The sequence below is a fragment of the Aptenodytes patagonicus genome, chromosome 17, assembly GCF_965638725.1.
Source record: "Aptenodytes patagonicus chromosome 17, bAptPat1.pri.cur, whole genome shotgun sequence".
NCBI lineage: Eukaryota > Metazoa > Chordata > Aves > Sphenisciformes > Spheniscidae > Aptenodytes > Aptenodytes patagonicus.
In genome coordinates this window covers 8,794,427-8,813,229 of record NC_134965.1, presented here as the reverse complement: position 1 = coordinate 8,813,229, position 18,803 = coordinate 8,794,427, and the positions used below count along the sequence as shown (strand labels likewise).

The window sequence follows — 18,803 nt, the reverse complement described above, 5'->3', positions numbered from 1 at the left end:
ATAATTTACTGAATTACTGAATATGAGTGCTGTGATTTTTTGCAATGCTACGCTGAATTAATAATTTGAAACTTGCTGTTGTTTTTTTCTTTAAAAAAAAAAGGCAAACATCTTTAACAGACAAAATCAGTTTTTTGAGACTCATGTTGACTTTTTTCATATGGGCTACTTAGAACTGTTTGATGTTGTACTTGGTCCACAGAAGTCTGTGAAACAGATGTGAAGTTGTGTATGTCATATGTAAATTTTCAAAGTAATATGTTTATAAGTTACAAAAATTCCTGTTGTAGTTTATAACTTGTGTATTCATTTGGTAGATACTGTTACCTGTAAATTTTATGCATAAAATCAATATTTTAGCAGAGGTGTTACATATTAGCAACAACAAAGAGTTAAGTCTGAAGGCTTCATAAGCAGACATTCAAGCTGACACTGCTTTTTTTTTGCCACATTAAGTAGTTATCAAATACATTGTCATAGTGAGAGTTCTCTTAAGGACAGCAGTACTTCTGATCTTACCTTCCCATAGGCATTGTTGTTCCATTTATTTGGGTTTGGATAGCTGAATTATTTATCATAGTAAATGTTGGTTCTTATATGTTTGAACAGGCCTAGTGGAACATGGACGAAACTGGGCGGCAATTGCCAAAATGGTTGGGACGAAAAGTGAAGCTCAGTGTAAGAACTTCTACTTCAACTATAAAAGGAGACACAATCTGGACAGCCTCCTCCAACAGCACAAACAGAAGGTAAGTACAGTGGGCATTGAATATTTTGCAGGGGAAAACTTGGCATCTTTCTGAAGTCATTCATCACGCTTCACTAAGACTGTTTTGCAATCATCACTTGTTTCCTTTTCTACTTGTTTTTGTGTTGTGACATAAATCTCCTAGAAAAGGCAGTTGATGCTCACTGACCTGTGATACTAATCAGTTCTTGCTTTAAAATGCAATAGAAAAATTTCTATCAGATAGAACGCTCAAGCCTGAAGAATTCTTTAGTGCTCTGAAAACCACGTTCCTTATCAGTACACCGGCAACTATAGAAGTTCAGGTCAGCGCTGTAGAACAGTTACCTTGAAGCACAATAAGTACTAAGCGTACAAAACAGAGCAGGAGAATTGGTAGAAGACCCGGAACTGAAAGTTTTGGGGCATCTAAAGTAGAATCCTGAGTGTTGGAATCCTCTGAACTGCGGTGTTATCCTAGTGTTCTCTCACTGAAGTGAAAAGCATCAGTGTCTGTGTTTGCTGCAGTAGTTCTGTTGTCCCCCAAACATATCTTGAGACAGTGGTTTGTTCCCAAACTTATTTTTGTTCAGGATCAGCAAAAGCTGGCCTGAATTTGAAAGAGTGTGCCCTTGTGAATGAATCTGTGCTAAATAGGGAATCTCTGTCTTTCATTTCAACCTCAAATTGATGAATAACAATGCGTGTAAAAGGAAATAATACTTGCAAATTTTCAGTACAATGTAAATGCCGTGTCTTTATCAGTCTTCGCGAAGGCCCCGTGAGGAGCGAGATGTATCACAGTGTGAGAGTGTAGCTTCAACTGTGTCAGCTCAGGAGGATGAAGATATTGAAGCATCTAATGAAGAAGAGAATCCAGAAGACAGTGAAGGTAACTTTTCTGGGAAGGAAACTTGTGTATGCACAGAAAGGGACGTATGATTTGTGCCAATTATATGCTCAGAAAGCATGTTCCACTTCATAATGTAGTGCTCAAATACTATGTTTCAGTTAGATTTTAGCAATTGGAACTCACTTCACTAGTTGTATCTGAAGGGGAAAAAGCATTTTTAGTATTGAGCAGCCTTAAGATGTTATTGCTTAGTATTTTGAGATGCTTTGACTATGCCATCTTCCAGAGGGTAAACTGACAGCAAAAAATTGTGCGTGTTGAAACAAGTTGAATCAAAGATATTTAGTCTTTGCTAGTTGTAGCCTCAGTAAAGCTTCAGACAGGCAAATTTAAGTGTTAGTTTTTTTAAATGTGTTGGTTGCAACTGCTAATAATTATAGGCACTCAACATCAATCCGTCTTGGCCAGCCTTTTGTGAAGCTGTAAGCAATAGAATTCATAAACGATGAATCAGAGGATATAGCTAAGTGTTGGGGATTTTGGGTTTTGGTTGGGTTTTGTTTTGTTTTAAGCTGCAGTGTGTGTAATTCAGCAAATTGTTCACTTCTATAATAAGTCAAAATTAATTACTTGTTTTACAGATGGGTAGGTTAAAATTGATGGATCCTTATTGCATCCCTTTGTTGAACAAACATTCTTAAAATATTGATGTAGTTCTGAAGAATGAAGACTCTTATCAGAAGATAAGACTTGAATATAACTTCTGTGTTCTAGATGTTGCCATAGTTTTTTATAAATGTTTTTATTTATCTAAAAGCTATTTATATTATAATGGAGTTCATAAACTAGGCTAAAAAGAGGAGGCTAAAAAATTCTTCTTTACTGCAAGAATCAACACCCATCTTTAATTGGTATCTAGTTGTCGATGCTGTTTACACCTTTCACAGAGCAAAGAAGACATTTTCAAGAAAACAATGGTGATTCAGAAAGGAAGTAAACTAGAACTGTTAACTTAACAGCAAGAATTGCAAGTCAGCATGTCTATAAAATGTGACTGATTTTCATGTAAAATCGGTGTTTTGCCACTTCTGCCAGTGATGTGTCCAAAACATGTTAATTTAAATCATTAAAGCTGCACCTTAGGTACTGTGAATGTTGACTCTAATCTTGTAATAAAGCTGCATCATATATGGAAGTACCAACTCTCTGACATATGCACAAGAGTTTACTGGGCTGGCTCTCTATAAGATCAGAGCTAGCTAAGTAGTCTTATTTCTGTAATTCCAGTCTCCCTCCTTAACCTGTATCTGCTGATTTTTGGTTACTCTCCCTTTGTGAGTCAATTCTTCAAGGCAATTGTCTTGTGTTTTGGGACACCAGGCATATATTTGATTATTCTAAAGAAGCAGTTCATGGAAGCCTAGTTAGATTTCATTAACATTGAACCTTTATGCCAAAACGTTTTTTTTTTTCCTCCCCAGGTGCTGAAAATAGTTCTGATACAGAAAGTGCTCCATCTCCAACTCCAGCAGAACCTGCTAAACCAAGTGAAGAAACTCCATCTGAGAGTGCTGCTTCGAAAGTAACCACTGAGGCAACAGCAGAACAAGAATCTACCGTTAAACCTGCAACCAGCACATCTCCCTCCTTAACAGCCCAAAGCGTATCAACAGCTGAAAGTCAGAACCCTGAGCCACAGGTTAAGGAAGAAATAAATAATGAGGCAGAAGAGCCTATGGAGGTTGACAGTAGAAGCCATCCAGTTGAAGCTAAGCCTGTGATTACTCTTCCAGTGCATACCAAAGTAGAACCTATAGAGACTGAAATGAGGCTACCAGAGAATATTCAAGTGAAAATAGAGAGTGATACCAAAGAGAGAGATATGGAGAAACCCAAGGAAAAGTCAGAACCAGAGGAAATGGACTATAGTCTGTCACAACAAGTTAATACAGCAAGACAAGAATCCCATTCAGATAATGATTCGAGTGCCACCTGTAGTGCTGATGAAGAAGTTGATGGAGAACCTGACAGACAAGGGTGAGTTTAATTATTTAGTGTTCAAATATTGCCATCTTTAAGAAGTTGTTTAAAAAGTGATTTTACTTAACTGTGATCCAAAAACTGTCATCAGTAGCAACATTTTTGTTACGAGTTTCTACTAGGGAAAGAATTTCTAAAGAGTCTTTGCTGGAAGTGCAACAGAGGGAAATGTTGATATAAAATTTTGGTGAAAAGCCAAAAGAAGGGCCTCCTAAGGCAGGGTAAGGCAAAATTCTATGGTGATAGACCGACTAGGTAGGTAGCAAACTAGCACAACTACCTGGAAAGCTAGAGAATGAGGGAAATGAAGCCATCTGGGATCGGTTCAGAGAATGGGAATTGTGTTAATTGTCTGGAAAGGACAGCAGCTTACTGAAACAAGGAAAATTTTGCCAAAGCAAGAAAAGAGATTCAAGATGCTCCTGGCATGAGTTTCCATGGTAAGTAGCTCTGTGGCACTTCTGGTGGGGAGGTGAAGATCTTGCTGCTGCAGGATTTTCTGGTACACAGCTATTTAAAAATCAGTGACCAACTAAAAAAATTAAGTAAGTAAGTAATGTGGGGAATTTTGTAAATGCCCCCATCTATCCACTAAGAAACTCAACAGTGATTTGTGTAACTGGATCTGTACTGAAGTTCTTTGGTTTGGTTTGGTTAGTTTGTTGCTTTTACACAATACTTACGAACAAATTTACACATTCAGAAGTAGATTTGGAATATTTTTATAGTGTGATTGGTTAGTCTGGGATAGTATGTGGGCTCTCCGTTCCCTTCAGTGAAAAACCGTTTGAATGTAGAGCCAAAAATTTGGAGATGGAGTTGTTTTAATTGATTCTTGCTCTCACAAACTCAGTTTAGTAGAATGCATCTAAAACTCCTTGAATTTGACAGGGAAAACAGCCTGAATATATCTCTTAGTAGGAGATGAAACTTGCTTTTAAAAAAATAATCATCTAGGGGCATAAAATACTGATATTTTAGTTAGCTTAACATTTCACATTTATTTGCTTGTATAACCTCTAGAGTCCTGTACCCAATTACTGTCATTGAACCATGTTATATCAATCAGTAGAACTGAATCTCTTGAAAGCTATCAATAATAGAGTAGTGAAAGTATTTCTCACTCTTACCAGTCAGTGTCCATAAATTAACAGGCAAGTGTCCTGAGAAATGGATGACCTCTTTCTCTACGGTGTACAATGTCTTCATGCAAATACTAGTTCCTGGGAACTTGGCCCTAAACACTGTGGGTAACCTACATAAGTATATAGGGCTTTAAATGGACAACGCTGCATGTCTTTGGAACCATTTTATCTTTTGGGGGATGGCTGACACCACTGATGATATTTGAAGTCTTTTTAGTGTTCTGCTGGTGCAATTCCTATGTAGCCATAGCGTAGCATTGGAGCCAATGCCCCCTCCCTCCCAGTGGTCTTAATATACACAGAGTACCAAGGATAGATGTTAAATGTCAAAAGTATCCAGTATCATTGTTCTGCATGTGCTCTCTCGAAGAGTGCAGTTGATGGTGTTTCTGCACTTTCTTGCCTCTTCAGACATAATCTTTCCACTTCACAAATATACTAGCCCTCCATGTGAAAGTAGTCTATTGTATACAACTGTTTGTTTATTTCCTGTGGACTAAATATATCTAGTGTTTCCTATCTTTTTTTCAAAGCATTCTTTCTAAAGAAGGTTGCATTCTTGCAGTACTGTGCATATAGAAACAGTATATGTAAATTTCTGGTATTGGAGATTCTGAACACTTCTTTTGGTATTTCTCTGTATTATAAAAATACAGCAGCATCTGTTGCCTACTCTACCAGATGTGCTGTGGGACAAAACACAACATAATTCTGATTTTTCAGCTATTTGTCCAGTGTGTTAAATGTGGTGTTCTTTTGAAGTTGAGAGGCATACTTTTGCCTGTAAATTTTTTAAGATGTTTAATCTTGGTCTTTTTGGTGATATTTTTCCCTTCCTTCTATCTCTTTTTCCAGTATCTTCAGCAGGGAGTCAAAGCCCTCACTGTTAAATCCCACTGGGTCAATACTGGTATCATCCACAATAAAGCAAGGGCAGATGGACCTGCAACAACTTCACCACCGAGCTGCTGTCATACCACCTATGGTATGGGGTGTTTTAAGTGATGTTTGAAGGAGTATTCGTTGTCTCTAAAACTAGTCGCAACACTAAAGTGGCAAAAATTGTGAAACAAATGAAGAAATGTATCATTAGCTTTGTTATCGTAATACTTTTGAGGGGTTAAGTAAGTTAAGTACAAACAAATACGCAAGTAATAGCTTAAAAACAGGTGTGGACCATTTGAAACATTCATACATGGACTACAGCTGCTGCAGTGGAGGCATTGAGCAAGATAGTTACTTTAGTAAGTACCTGTATTAATGTACCTGACGTTATACCTTCCCCTCCTTGTAGGTTTCTTGCAGTCCCTGTGCTGTTCCTGTTGGAACACCAGTGAGTGGTTATGCGCTGTATCAACGGCACATTAAAGCAATGCATGAGTCAGCGCTGCTGGAGGAGCAACGCCAGAGGCAAGAGCAGCTGGATATGGAGTATCGAAGCGCTGTAAGCCCTTGTGGCGCTTCCAAGAGCCCTAATGTTGAGTGGGAAGGTAGGCGTTTTCACATCTGTCATGGAAATAACCCTGCATTTTATGTCTGCCTGTTGCACTGCTGCCTCGTTTAAGAATGAAAGTTTACTGTACCGATAATTAATTATTGCTTTCTGATAGCACTTGATTGAAGGAACCTGTCTACTATACAGATCCTGCTGCAGTTACAGTGCTGGGAGAGCTACATTGTAGCCCACTTAGATAAGGCAGAAAAACTGGCTTCATTTGGGTGAAATCCAAAAGTGAGTTGTTCCTACAGAGAGAGATTCAGAAAGATTAAGCGTGCAGGTGAGAGGACCCAGATAACTGTGTGTTCTGGGGGAGCCCTTTTCAGAAGCTTAAGGTGAAGATGGGAGAGAAAAGCACAATTAAGAGGAATGTTTTACTGCACTGGAGTACGTCCGTGGACATTAAGCCCTGGAGTAGGGCACAAAAGTATGGTAGAACTGTCATGCTTTAGCCTGTCTGTCCGCAGGAGGGCTGTGTAAAAGGTTCTTTCTCTTGGGAATATGATGGTTCGTTGCTTTTGTATATATAGAGGATACTTGGAGGCAAGGTTTGAACTGAACTCTGGGATCTGGACCTGTTTCCTGAATGTGATCCCTTAGTGTGATTTTCAGTACAGAACAAGGCTAAAACTGCTCACGGAACCTGTCAGGGTGACTAAATAAGGACATGTCTGTTACCGTTGGTGGTTACAGGAAAGTGGTGAAATATTGGCTATATTTTCATTCTTTGAACTGAAATTATTTCAATTCTATCGACAGCTTGCAAATTACAAACAGCTTAGCAGAAGATTGCTTTTTTCTGTGCAAGAAAAGCATATCCTATGGGAGGCTCAGTTCTGTACTAAGTGTGTAACTCTTGCCTCAACTTTCTTTACTAGAAAAGGAATAGGTCCACAAACTGTACATTGTAACAGGGGAAATAAACCGAGTGAGATTAATGTGCTGAATGTTGCAATGTTAGAGATATCATCGCAGTTGCATAATTCTGCATTTTTAGATTTTATATTCTCATGCATTGTTTCTGTTGTCTCCACAGTATTAGCAACATAAGCTATCATGTCCTTTGAAACTCAAGTATTCTGTATTTAATATGCATGACAATTTTAAATTATGTCATGAAAATGCTTCACCGTAATTACTTTTACCTAAGTAAAATGAAAGAAACATAACCATTTTTTTGCCTGTTAAAATAGTGAGAAGGGAGCTTGTGGATTTGTGGAGGGGAGGATAAGATTGTGGTTTTTGGAAGTTGCTTCTTTAGGTGGAAAGTTTGGGGTTGCTTAACAGTACCATTTAACTGAAATTCTACCTGAATAACTCTTGGCATTGGCAGTACGGTATTATGAAGTGTGGGAAAGTTCTGGAGTGAAGACTCTGCCAGCAAAAATTAAGGTGGTTACTGAGGCAGACAGAGAGGGAAGGATAACGTGGTTAATGTAAATGGGTTCTACAAGCCTGGACATCTTAATCTGAAGACTAGAAGGGGCTGAGATGTCATCAGATCATTACAACAGCTACTTCGTAAGATACACTGTGCATATGAAGCTTGTCCACCAACTGCTGTATGTAGCAGTGAGCCCACAGACTGTTTAAAAACCTTGCGTTGCATGCATCAGAACACTGCCTGTGTTGTGGGGCATCTTGTCAAAATAAAGGCCCTGTTGTTGAATTGGCTTATAACAACCTACGCAATACTTTACCATGAAATAAAATAGTAAAGATCCTTTAGAAAGCTATTATGGGACAATTAGTACCATCTTTCTTTGACTATGGAGGTTAAAGATATGAATTTACAGCTGCAGTAGACTTGTTCTGGCTTGTAATTTTGAATACTTAAATTGTCCATTGCCAAAGAAAAGGAATATCTGAAGTTCTGGTACTGGATTTTTAATTTCCTAAATTCAATAAAAATGTATTTTCCCTTTAAACACAATTGGTGGGCAATATTGGTATTTGAAATTTGATTTGTAACTTCTCTGGGCAAGCAAACAAGGAAGGGAGGCTTCTTGTCTGGTGGGATTGGCCTGTAAATCTGGCTGAACTTGCATGTAAACCTGGCTGATGCACAGAATTTAGAAAGGAATCTTCTTTAAATGAAATCTTTTTCAATAGTAGAGCTTTCACTTAAAGGACCTAAAGGATCCAGATACTGTTTTTCACATATAGAAAGTATGAGAAAGTTTTTCAAAGCTTTGGATATAGAAGTTGTCATGGTTTAACCTCAGCCGGCAACTGAGCACCACACAGCCGCTCATTCACTCCCCCCCCCCCCGGTGGGATGGGGGAGAGAGTCGGAAGAGTAAAAGTGAGAAAACTCGTGGGTTGAGATAAGAACAGTTTAATAATTGAAATGAAATAAAGTAAAATAGTAATAATAATGATAAAAAGAATATACAAAGCAAGTGATGCACGATGCAATTGCTCACCACCTGCTGACCGATGCCCAGCCAGTCCCCGAGCAGCGGCCCCCCCGGCCAGCTTTCCCCAGTTTATGTACTGAGCATGACGTCCCATGGTATGGAATGTTCCTTTGGCCGGTTTGGGGCAGCTGTCCTGGCTGTGCCCCCTCCCAGCTTCTTGTGCACCTCCAGCCTTCTCAGTCAATAGAGCATGGGAAGCTGAAAAGTCCTTGACTAGTGTCAGCACTGCTCAGCAACAACTAAAACACCGGGGTGTTATCAACATTATTCTCATCCTAAATCCAAAACACAGCACTGTACCAGCTACTAGGAAGAAAATTCTGTCCCAGCCAAAACCAGGACAGTAGTATAGACATAAGAACATAATAAATTAAGCTGTACCTTAATACTACTTTTTAATTGATATATTTGTACCTGATGAGTACATCTGCCATTGGAGTAGGCCCTTTGTTTAAAATTGTGCTGTAAACTGGACCTTTTGACTCCAATTTCTAATCCAGGGTTCTTTTCTTTCTGGTAACTTTAACCTTCACAGGAAAGCCGGTGGCCTATATGCCTTATGCTGAGGTCAAGCGGGCAATAGAACAGGAAGCACAAGTGCAAAATACAGCAACAAGGTCAGCATCACCATACAGGCTATCTCCAAGAGAAGTCAATAAAGCCTCTCCCCAGCCTGATATGAATGCAGCTCGCTATAGTGTCCCACCAGGTAAATATTTTGTCACTTATCGTAGCGATATGTAGTCTTCCTTTGGAAGCTGGACTTCTGTGACTTGATGTAGTATCAAGTTGTTCTCTAAACACTTCGTGAATTAACAAAAGAAGAAAATAGATTGTTTTCTGTGTGTGCATGTAAATAGGTGCTCAGTATTTTTCTAGCTCCAGTGAGGTTGTATTTTGGTTCTTTATTGCTGCTTCAGCTGCATAACATGGGTTTTATTAAGCAAATAGGATGATCTGAAAAGTGTTAGAACAGCATAGGGACAAAGTCATCAAGAGTTTTTCAGCTTAATACAAGTACCATCATATTCATGGGTGGCCTTTCTTATGAAGAGGGGAGTTGAGGAAAAGTGAAAGCTGCTGCTATCTTTGGCATTAGTTTCTGACTGTAACTGCTTAATATTAAGTCTGAATGTTTTATAAAACAGTGAAATAACTGACAAATCTTAATTCTGAAACTTGGATTATTACTTTTCCCTTCAGAGTATGATGTCATGCTAAGATAAGACAAAATCAGGGAAGCTTAGATTATACTTGACTCAATTGCATTCCATTTAAAGAATAAGAACTTTCTTTAAAAACGGGAAAACAACAAAAAACTTGAATGTACCCTGGACTGCTATTTTAAAAGCTTAGTTTTCAGAGTCTGCAATTCTACCGTGCAGCTTTTGCCATTTCTTTTTGAACTTTGATGCAAGGTTAGATGTTCTCCATTCAGTTTCTATGCGTAACATACACTTAGACATAGTGAATTTCAGAGTTGTAAATATAGCTAGATAGCTTTCGGGTATTGTGAGGCAATTCCCATCAGAAATTGTCAGGTGAACGGTGCTATTTCTGTTGTTGTCTCTCTAACAACTAGTAGAGCTGAAACAGACTGTAATGTTTAATGTACAATTTTTCCCCAAAGTTCTCCAGCCAGCACCTCACCAAGTAATAACCAATATACCTGAAGGAGTCCGCCTTCCAACAACCAGACCCACCAGACCACCGCCACCACTCATTCCATCCTCCAAAACAAGTGTGCCATCAGAAAAACCTTCCTTCATCATGGGAGGCTCAATCTCACAGGTAAGAGAATTATTATTTGAAAATCTGTGCTTACATCAATTTTTTTCCCTTTCACCAGCCTTCAATGTCTTGTACTTGATTATGCGTTCACAGCATTAACACTTAAGACCTATACATGCCACTTCTAAAAGTCCAGGAATTACAGGTGCCTTAGAACATGTTGCAGTTGTTTACATTTAGTAGCATGGTTGAAGATGTCCAGTTTAGGTGAACTGCATCTCCAAATTGACAGTGACACTACACTCCTGGTGTTCTACACTTTGATACTTTGCAGTGGTATACTGTAGCATTTTAAGATGGGATCATAGTAGTATTAGCATTCTCCTTTAAACATAGATGTGAATCTTCATTCCAGAAACAAGAATTAACATATATTATATTTGTTGTTTCAGGGAACACCTGGCACTTACTTAACATCCCATAGTCAAGCTTCCTACACCCAAGAAACTGCAAAGCCATCAGTGGGTTCTATATCTCTTGGGCTGCCAAGGCAGCAGGAGTCAGCCAAATCTGGTAAGAAAAGAAAAGAAAGGCTGACGTGTTTTATATAGACTATTTAATGACTCATAATTAAAGGAAAAAAAACCCAAACTTTTTCTTTTTCTTCTTCTGAATAGCTTCCCTGCCCTATATCAAACAAGAAGAATTCTCTCCCAGAAGTCAGAATTCCCAACCTGAGGGACTCCTGGTCAGGGCACAACATGAAAGTGTGGTTCGAGGTAAAGAAAGTCATACAGATTAAGAAACTTTGTCAGAGCCTGAGAAAACTGAGAGAATTAACTTTTAGAGCTCAAACTGCTGAAGTGTTACTTTGAAGTATTATATGATTAATCTGCTCCCTGTTTTCCGAGGCATGTGTATTTGTAGCAAGCTCCTCCTGTCTGCATGTCTCATTTAAAAACATTTGTTTCAAGGCATGCCAATTTCAAAATTAAGTTGTTCACTAGAGCACATGCAGAGCAATACGTGAAATATCCAAATACATCAAAAGAAAAGAAACTAAATACCATGGATTAATGCTGTAAAAGACTTTTCGTCTGTCAAAGACTATGTTAAAAGAGGAAATAGTCTAACTGCCTCAAATGCATGCTGTTAAACTGAAATTTTCCCTGTATTTTAGTGTAAACTAACAGTTCTCACTGGAGTTTTTAATTATTTCAAATAGAGTAGCGACTTTTTTTTTTAATTCTCTTATTTATCAGGATGTCTTATTATTTCAAATCAGGTACCACAACGATACAGGAGGGAAGTATAACGCGAGGAACTCCAACCAATAAAGTTTCTGTTGAGACCATTCCTTCTTTGAGAGGCTCCATAACTCAGGTATTTTTTCCCCTTACTGAGAAGGCTGTAGCAAAACAGCATATTTAAACTATCACCGTGAATGTATTTGCATGTCTGAAAAAGTAAATCAATATCACGGAGTAGGAACTGCCGTGAAAAAAGGGATTTTAATACAATCAGATGGTCAAATCCCACTATTGCTGAAGTCAGCATTGCCATGATTTCATCTTCATGTATATGAGCCTTTAAACTCTTTAAATAAAACCACCAGAGCCTTTGGTATACCTAACTGAAGGTTTATTAGCAACTTCCATAAAAATAGCATCACACCTGAGTTCAAATGTTAAAATCAATTGTAACCAGTCTTGTGCAGATGCTGTTTAAAGCCAAAAAGGTAAATTAAGCCCTTTTGTCTCATGATTTTTTAAGTGCTGCTGTTTTGGTTGATTTGGGATCTCTAGTTACGGAGAGCAATAGTAACAATTCTCCTCTGAGAAGGGTAGTTTTCGTTACTTTGGATAGAAATAAAACCTAATGGCACTATTAAGTATGTAGTATATGTTATCTTCCCCCAAAATGGTATTATAGGGTAAATGTTCTAGGTCATGAAATACTTTTGTAATATTGTACTCCCATTCTTCTTTCTGTTTTTTTTTAACAAGATAGCGAATAGGCTACAAATAACCTTACTAATATTTAGGTTAAATGTCTAATAACAGAGGCAGAAGTTTAAGCCATACTGCTTGATAAAGTAATTGGTTTTCTAGATCTAAAAATGTTGTGGGTTTTGTTATTTTTTTTTTTTTCCCCTTCGCTGCTCCCTATTCTTTTAAATAAATACACATGTTCTGAATTACATTTGATTGGTTTAAATGCAGGGTACACCAGCTCTGTCCCAGTCTGGCATAGCAGCTGATGCGTTGTTGAAGGGAACTATCACCCGGCTAGCTACAGAAGACAGCAGCCCAGAAAAGTGCCGAGAGGAAGCTTCAGCCAAAGGCCATGTTATTTATGAAGGCAAAAGTGGGCATATTTTATCTTACGATAGTGAGTATTTGTATACTCTACCTGATCGAAGTCAAGGCTGCAGCAGGTTCTGCTTTTATAATCTATAGCTGAACTATATCTGCTTCCAGGTGGATAGGTATAAACCTCAGTCTGGGGGAAGTATTGACCTGCATGTGTTTTTGAGGGTATGAGAATTAAAGTGATCCAGAAATTGTGCCTGTGCTCTGAAGAATCTCCTGTACTATGTCTTTAAAATATAGTTAAACTATTTAATTTCTGTGCCATTTGTTTCCAATTTGTCATGGAATATTTTTATTTTGAAAGGTTAAACAACCACATTTAAAATTATCTCTATTAAAATCAAAAGAAATGTATCATTTAAGTTTGAACTTCAGTTGATATACTGATAAATGAGTAACTCTTTGAATTTATTATTATTTTTTAACAAGCCCTAAAAGATCTTTTTAAGGTTGAGATTTAATGTTGCAATATTATATCGAAATTGTGTTGTTAAAGTATTAATGACCTGTGGTCTCATTAAATGTAGTGCTCATGCGTCTTTTTTTTTATTGTCCACATTTCCTAACCACACTCTTGTAAATTTTGCCAGCTATTAAAAATGTTCGTGAAGGAACAAGGAGTCCAAGAACTGCTCATGAAATTGGTTTAAAGAGAAGCTATGATACAATGGAAGGAAATATAAAGCAAGGAATGTCAATGCGGGAGTCTCCAGTGTCTGCACCGCTGGAAGGTAAAAACAGCTGCTTCCAAGGTGTTTTGTGTTTTATCCAAACCTTTTGCACTGATGTAAGAGTATTTAGAGTTATTTTATGGAACAGACTAAATGAGAAATTAGATTTAAATCTTACACTACTAACCAAATCTGTGTAATAACCACTACAATTAAAGCATGCTGGAAATATGACTGGAGTAGATACTAGTTTTCCTTTTTGTTTTGCTGGTGTGTTACCATAACTGCGGGTAGTTCAGCCAGCACTTACTCCTCTCAGTAGATCCGACACACGTAACTGACTCTTCACAGTCCCAGCAGGTTGTCGCAGAGCTGAAACAACACTGAGTCATACTAGCATGAACTCCACGGACTCACCCATTCAGTTAAATATTGGTCTCGGCCGTGGCATAGTAACTTGGTAACACACTGGCGTGACCTTCTGCGTTCCTGCAATAAACTCTTTGATTATGCCAAGCAGAATGCTTGCACAGCTGCCGTATCCTGCTTCAGGGTATCCCTAGTATTATTTTGATTTAATAAACTATAATCAAACTAAGCCTGCAAAGGTCAAGTCAGGCTATTGTATAACTTTTCTGATTGTTTTTTAAAAATACAAACGCAAGAAAATGTTTCATGCCTAAACTATGGAGTCTTACTCCTTAAGTGCATTTTATCCCATCTTTGGGTAGCCCTTAAAGGCTATTTTGTGTACGTTTTCATCAGATGGAACAATATGAATAAGAGGTTTCTAGACTATATATAGAAATTCAGTGTTGCCTTTAAGTTGCTGATGCATTTGGCTTGTCTTTGGGCTCTTTTGGCATATGAGAAGCTGCTCTGATACTTCTATGCTGTATCTCGTCACTCTGACACATTTGCTGTTCTCAAACTGTGGAAAATTATGAGTTCTTTGGGGGGTTGATTTCGATTCCTACTGTAGGAACAGTAAATTCAGCTCTTTCCAGATGATTCAATATGAACTTTGATTAATTTGGAGGATGCTGAGGTATATTTTGGGGTGGTTTTTTATTTTTGTTCCAATTCCCATCACGAACACCTTTCTTTACTAGGTAAGGAAACTGAAGTGGAGTGTAAGAGAAGCAGGGACTGCTTTTGGGACAAGAGTTATGCTTGATTATAAAAAAATACCTTGTGTTTTCTAAATGTGTTAAAACTTGCGACAATGTAATAGCATGAATACTTGAACTGAAAGGGTTTTTTTTAGGGCAGGATGGTGTTTATAACATGTTGATACAATGCCTAGCATACTGAGGCTAGGCCCTCTGGGCACTACCGTGATACAGATATTATCTGTAATGTATGTAAGGAGGAGGAGGGGTTTTGTTGTTTTGGGGGTTTTTTTTGAACACTTGTTTAATTCTCTAAGTTACGTTCATTTTAATTTTAGGTTTAATATGCCGTGCGCTGCCTAGGGGTAGCCCACATGCTGAACTAAAAGAGAGAACAGTGTTGTCTGGCTCTATAATGCAAGGTAAAGTATTGCAAGTTTAGAAGGCAAGCATTAATTACATCCTCAAAAATCTGTATTTCTGAACCTTAAAACTGTTATTAACAATGGTAGCTGTGTTAAAGGTGGAGCTTATTTTATTAAACATGTTTTCAAAGCATAAATCAGCAGCTTTCTGATATGCTGTATACAAAGCTAGTGTGTAAACATAGCATTTTATTTCTTTTTGGAAAACAGACTTTTTTTAATATCATACTTGGTAAGTAGCCTTTTTTTTTTTTTTTAAATGAACACTAACGCTTCCACAGACCTCTGGAGATGTATGCTATTTCCTTTATTTCAGCATCTGAAATAACTTGGGATGCTTTCAGTAATATATTGAATATTTGTTCAGTATTATTTTTGTGGCGATTTTTTTAGTCTTCAGAATATATTATCGCAGATGATAGCAAACCAAAGTTCCAGTTTTATGACATGTAGTTAGTTACTCTGTTTATGGAAAAAAGAGACTTAGTAATTATTAATACCAGTAATGTGACTCTTTCTTTCTATAAAAGGCACACCAAGAGCAACAGCTGAAAGTTTTGAAGAAGGCTTGAAATACCCTAAACAGATAAAGAGAGAGTCACCTCCCATAAGGACATTTGAAGGAGCCATTACTAAGGGGAAACCATATGATGGAGTCACTACTATAAAAGAAATGGGTCGTTCCATCCATGAAATCCCAAGACAGGACCTATTAAGCCAGGAGAGTCGCAAGACTCCTGAAATGGTGCAGACGACCAGGCCAATCATAGAAGGCTCCATATCTCAGGTAAATACAAAAAGCACTACTAGACTATACAGTTGCTTACAGACTCAGTAGTGAATCAATTCAGGATATTTGAATAATGACAAATATGAGGAGGTGTTGTTTGTTTTGGTTTAAGAAAGCAACCAACTTACAAAGCTTAAAAATATTTTCTGTGTACTAGAAAAATCCTGACACTTCACCTGTAGGGAACACACTTGCAAGCAAATGTGAGAACTGACAAGTAACAATCACGAGGATCCAGTTGTGTTCTGTGCTAATGTGATAAAAGCAATGAACTACGGTATCAGCAATGTGAGTTTTTTAGCATGAGTGAAACATTGGCAGGATAACCTTACCTGATCTTTTTCTCCTTTTCAGGGCACACCCATAAAATATGAAAGCAACTCTGGCCAGTCTGCCATCAAACACAATGTAAAATCTTTAATCACTGGACCAAGCAAGCTACCCCGTGGAATGCCTCAGCTGGAAATGGTGCCAGAAAACGTGAAGGTGGTGGAGCGAGGAAAATATGAAGATGTGAAGACCGGGGATGCAGTACGTTCCCGTCACACGTCAGTAGTCAGCTCTGGTCCCTCTGTTCTCAGGTCAACTCTTCATGAAACTCCCAAATCACAGCTGAGCCCTGGGATTTATGATGATACCAATGCTCGGAGAACACCTGTGAACTATCAGAGTCCAATGTCCAGGAGTTCACCTATGATGAATAGAGTTAGTGAGGGTATGTTATTCCCTTCCAGAGTAAGACAAGAAGTTTTAATAATTTAATTTTAAACTTACTGGTAAACTGGTTTCCGTAATTCATTCTATGTTTTTTTTTTATTCTAATGGCTTCTCTCAATTTGGAGGGTGGCTAGAAGGAATTTTAGAAGGCTGTAAGCTGTTAATTGAAGTAAGAAAATGAAAATCTGCCATATTGTAACAAGGAGGTGGGAAGGCAATTCAATCTCAGTTTGCATTTTATTATGGATCACACTGAAAGTGTTACCTACAAAAGTAATGCTTTAAGGGCAGAACCTATTCCTGAATTATAGAGGTATCTAGATGAGGAAGGTAATATGGTGAAGTGTAAGCGATCTTAGTTTTAGGATTTAGATTTTTCACCAGAAATAGTTTGTGATATAAAATATTCTCTGTGATTTATTGTATCAGATTGCAGGGTCCTCTAGAATGTTCCTTGGGAGCCAGTGTATACTTGCAGCTGAGTTTTCTATTGAAAAATATGCATTTTATTAATTTGGGGTTTTCATTGTTTTTAGCTGGAATATCTTCTGGGAAGCCAGCAAATCACGAAAGGAAAAACACACTTACTCCAACACAGAGGGAGAGCGTGCCAGCAAAATCTCCAGTCCCAGGGGTTGATCCTGTAGTGGCTCACAGTCCTTTTGACCCTCATCACAGAGGAGCAACTCCTGAAGTCTATAGGAGTCACCTCCCTCCTCATTTAGATCCTGCTATGCCATTTCACAGGGCTCTGGATCCTGGTAAATACGTTTGTGTTGGGTTTTTTTACTTTTAGAAGTATTGTCTGCTTTGATGCACAGAAAAGATACCTTTAAAAGACAATTATCAATGGCCAGATATAATTTATAAGAGGTTATATATATACACTGTTGTGGTTTGATTTCAGTTTAGTGGGAGGTTTAATATCTAACCAGGAAACTTATTAAAATATTATTGTATAATATTGTAACTTTCTTTTAGAAGCTGCCAGGTTGCTTCTGTTTTATTAAAAAGTTCAGACAGTATTTTTAGATAAGTATTTGTGAAATATATTAAAAGCTTTCCTGAAAACTATGCAAAGAAGGATGTGGAAGATGCTATAGAATTAAACTGTAATCAGCACCCCTTTGTTCAGGACTGTTTATTCATTCTCACTGAGGGATTATCAGGTTATCCCTGGTGATATTAAATACAGTAGACTTCCTTTTAACCTATCCATCGGTCCACTTCTGTGAAGTATTCTAACCTTTAGGTATTTCAGCCCTTTACATCTTCAGAACTTCAGGATTTACATTTTTAATCAAGTCTCTAATGCCTATCTCCAACCTGGATTATTTAGCTTTTTCTGTCCGCATACAGTGCATAAATTCAATAAAACATCAGTATTAAAATGCTATTTTAATTCATTTGGCACTGGCTAGAGAGAATTGATAACACTTCTCATTGAAGCTATATAAACATCTGAAACTTTCATTCAATATCATCCATGCTGCTTCCTAAATCTTCTTTTTTACCCTCCTTCACCCTCAGCTGCTGCTGCTTACCTGTTCCAAAGGCAGCTCTCACCCACGCCAGGCTACCCAAGTCAGTATCAGCTTTACGCAATGGAGAATACACGACAGACAATCCTAAATGACTACATTACCTCACAGCAGATGCAAGTCAATTTACGTCCTGATGTAACGAGAGGGTTATCTCCTAGAGAGCAAACTTTAGCTCTCCCATATGCAGGAGCAAGAGGTATGCCTGTGTTTTTTCTGATGTTCTTTAAAGTGTGTTTTGGATATGCGGTGTGGTTTGGTTGGTTGGTTTGTTTCGTTGCTGCTTATAAATATATGTGTTTGTATGGATGCATGCATACAAGTGCATATGTATAGATGTGTTTGCAAATGAGTTGTCGTACATCTAACTGGCTTTTGTGGATATAAAGGACAACTATGTACGTAATCAATATTGTTAAAGGGAAGGCTGTAAGACTTACTAGTGTTCAAGAAGCTAGACTGTTTTATGCTAGTTTAAATTGATATTCAGAAGCATACTTAACTCATCTTCAAACTTCAGAAAAGAGAATTATATCAAAATGAGAGTTTCTTCAAAATGAAAATCAAAGCAACACCTCTAAAACGGCAAGGTTTGTGAAAAACATGGTGGTGGCTTAAAGGTGTTATGTTAGAGAGTTAGCAAATGTGTGTGACCTCTTGCAGGGTGGGGAAAAGCCTAAATCAATCTGGACATTTAACAGCAGCAAGAAGGAGCTATTAGAAGTAAAAAGACATCTCGCAAAAGTGTAACTCCTCAAACA

General features: G+C 37.9%; 1 protein-coding gene across 5 annotated transcripts in view; it reads left to right on the top strand.

The window, feature by feature from the left end:
- Nucleotides 1–18,803, top strand: part of NCOR1 (nuclear receptor corepressor 1) — a 76,690-nt gene that overhangs the window by 43,409 nt on the left and 14,478 nt on the right. For all 5 annotated transcript variants that reach the window (XM_076354419.1, XM_076354417.1, XM_076354418.1 and 2 more), the window contains 17 exons: nt 610–749; nt 1,493–1,619; nt 3,062–3,617; nt 5,621–5,750; nt 6,060–6,255; nt 9,219–9,392; nt 10,314–10,474; nt 10,867–10,987; nt 11,092–11,193; nt 11,700–11,797; nt 12,637–12,805; nt 13,377–13,517; nt 14,908–14,991; nt 15,525–15,781; nt 16,139–16,499; nt 17,038–17,262; nt 18,032–18,241. In XM_076354419.1, coding sequence (XP_076210534.1) covers nt 610–749; nt 1,493–1,619; nt 3,062–3,617; nt 5,621–5,750; nt 6,060–6,255; nt 9,219–9,392; nt 10,314–10,474; nt 10,867–10,987; nt 11,092–11,193; nt 11,700–11,797; nt 12,637–12,805; nt 13,377–13,517; nt 14,908–14,991; nt 15,525–15,781; nt 16,139–16,499; nt 17,038–17,262; nt 18,032–18,241 — 3,252 coding nt within the window. The remainder of the gene's footprint in view (nt 1–609; nt 750–1,492; nt 1,620–3,061; nt 3,618–5,620; nt 5,751–6,059; nt 6,256–9,218; nt 9,393–10,313; nt 10,475–10,866; nt 10,988–11,091; nt 11,194–11,699; nt 11,798–12,636; nt 12,806–13,376; nt 13,518–14,907; nt 14,992–15,524; nt 15,782–16,138; nt 16,500–17,037; nt 17,263–18,031; nt 18,242–18,803) is intronic.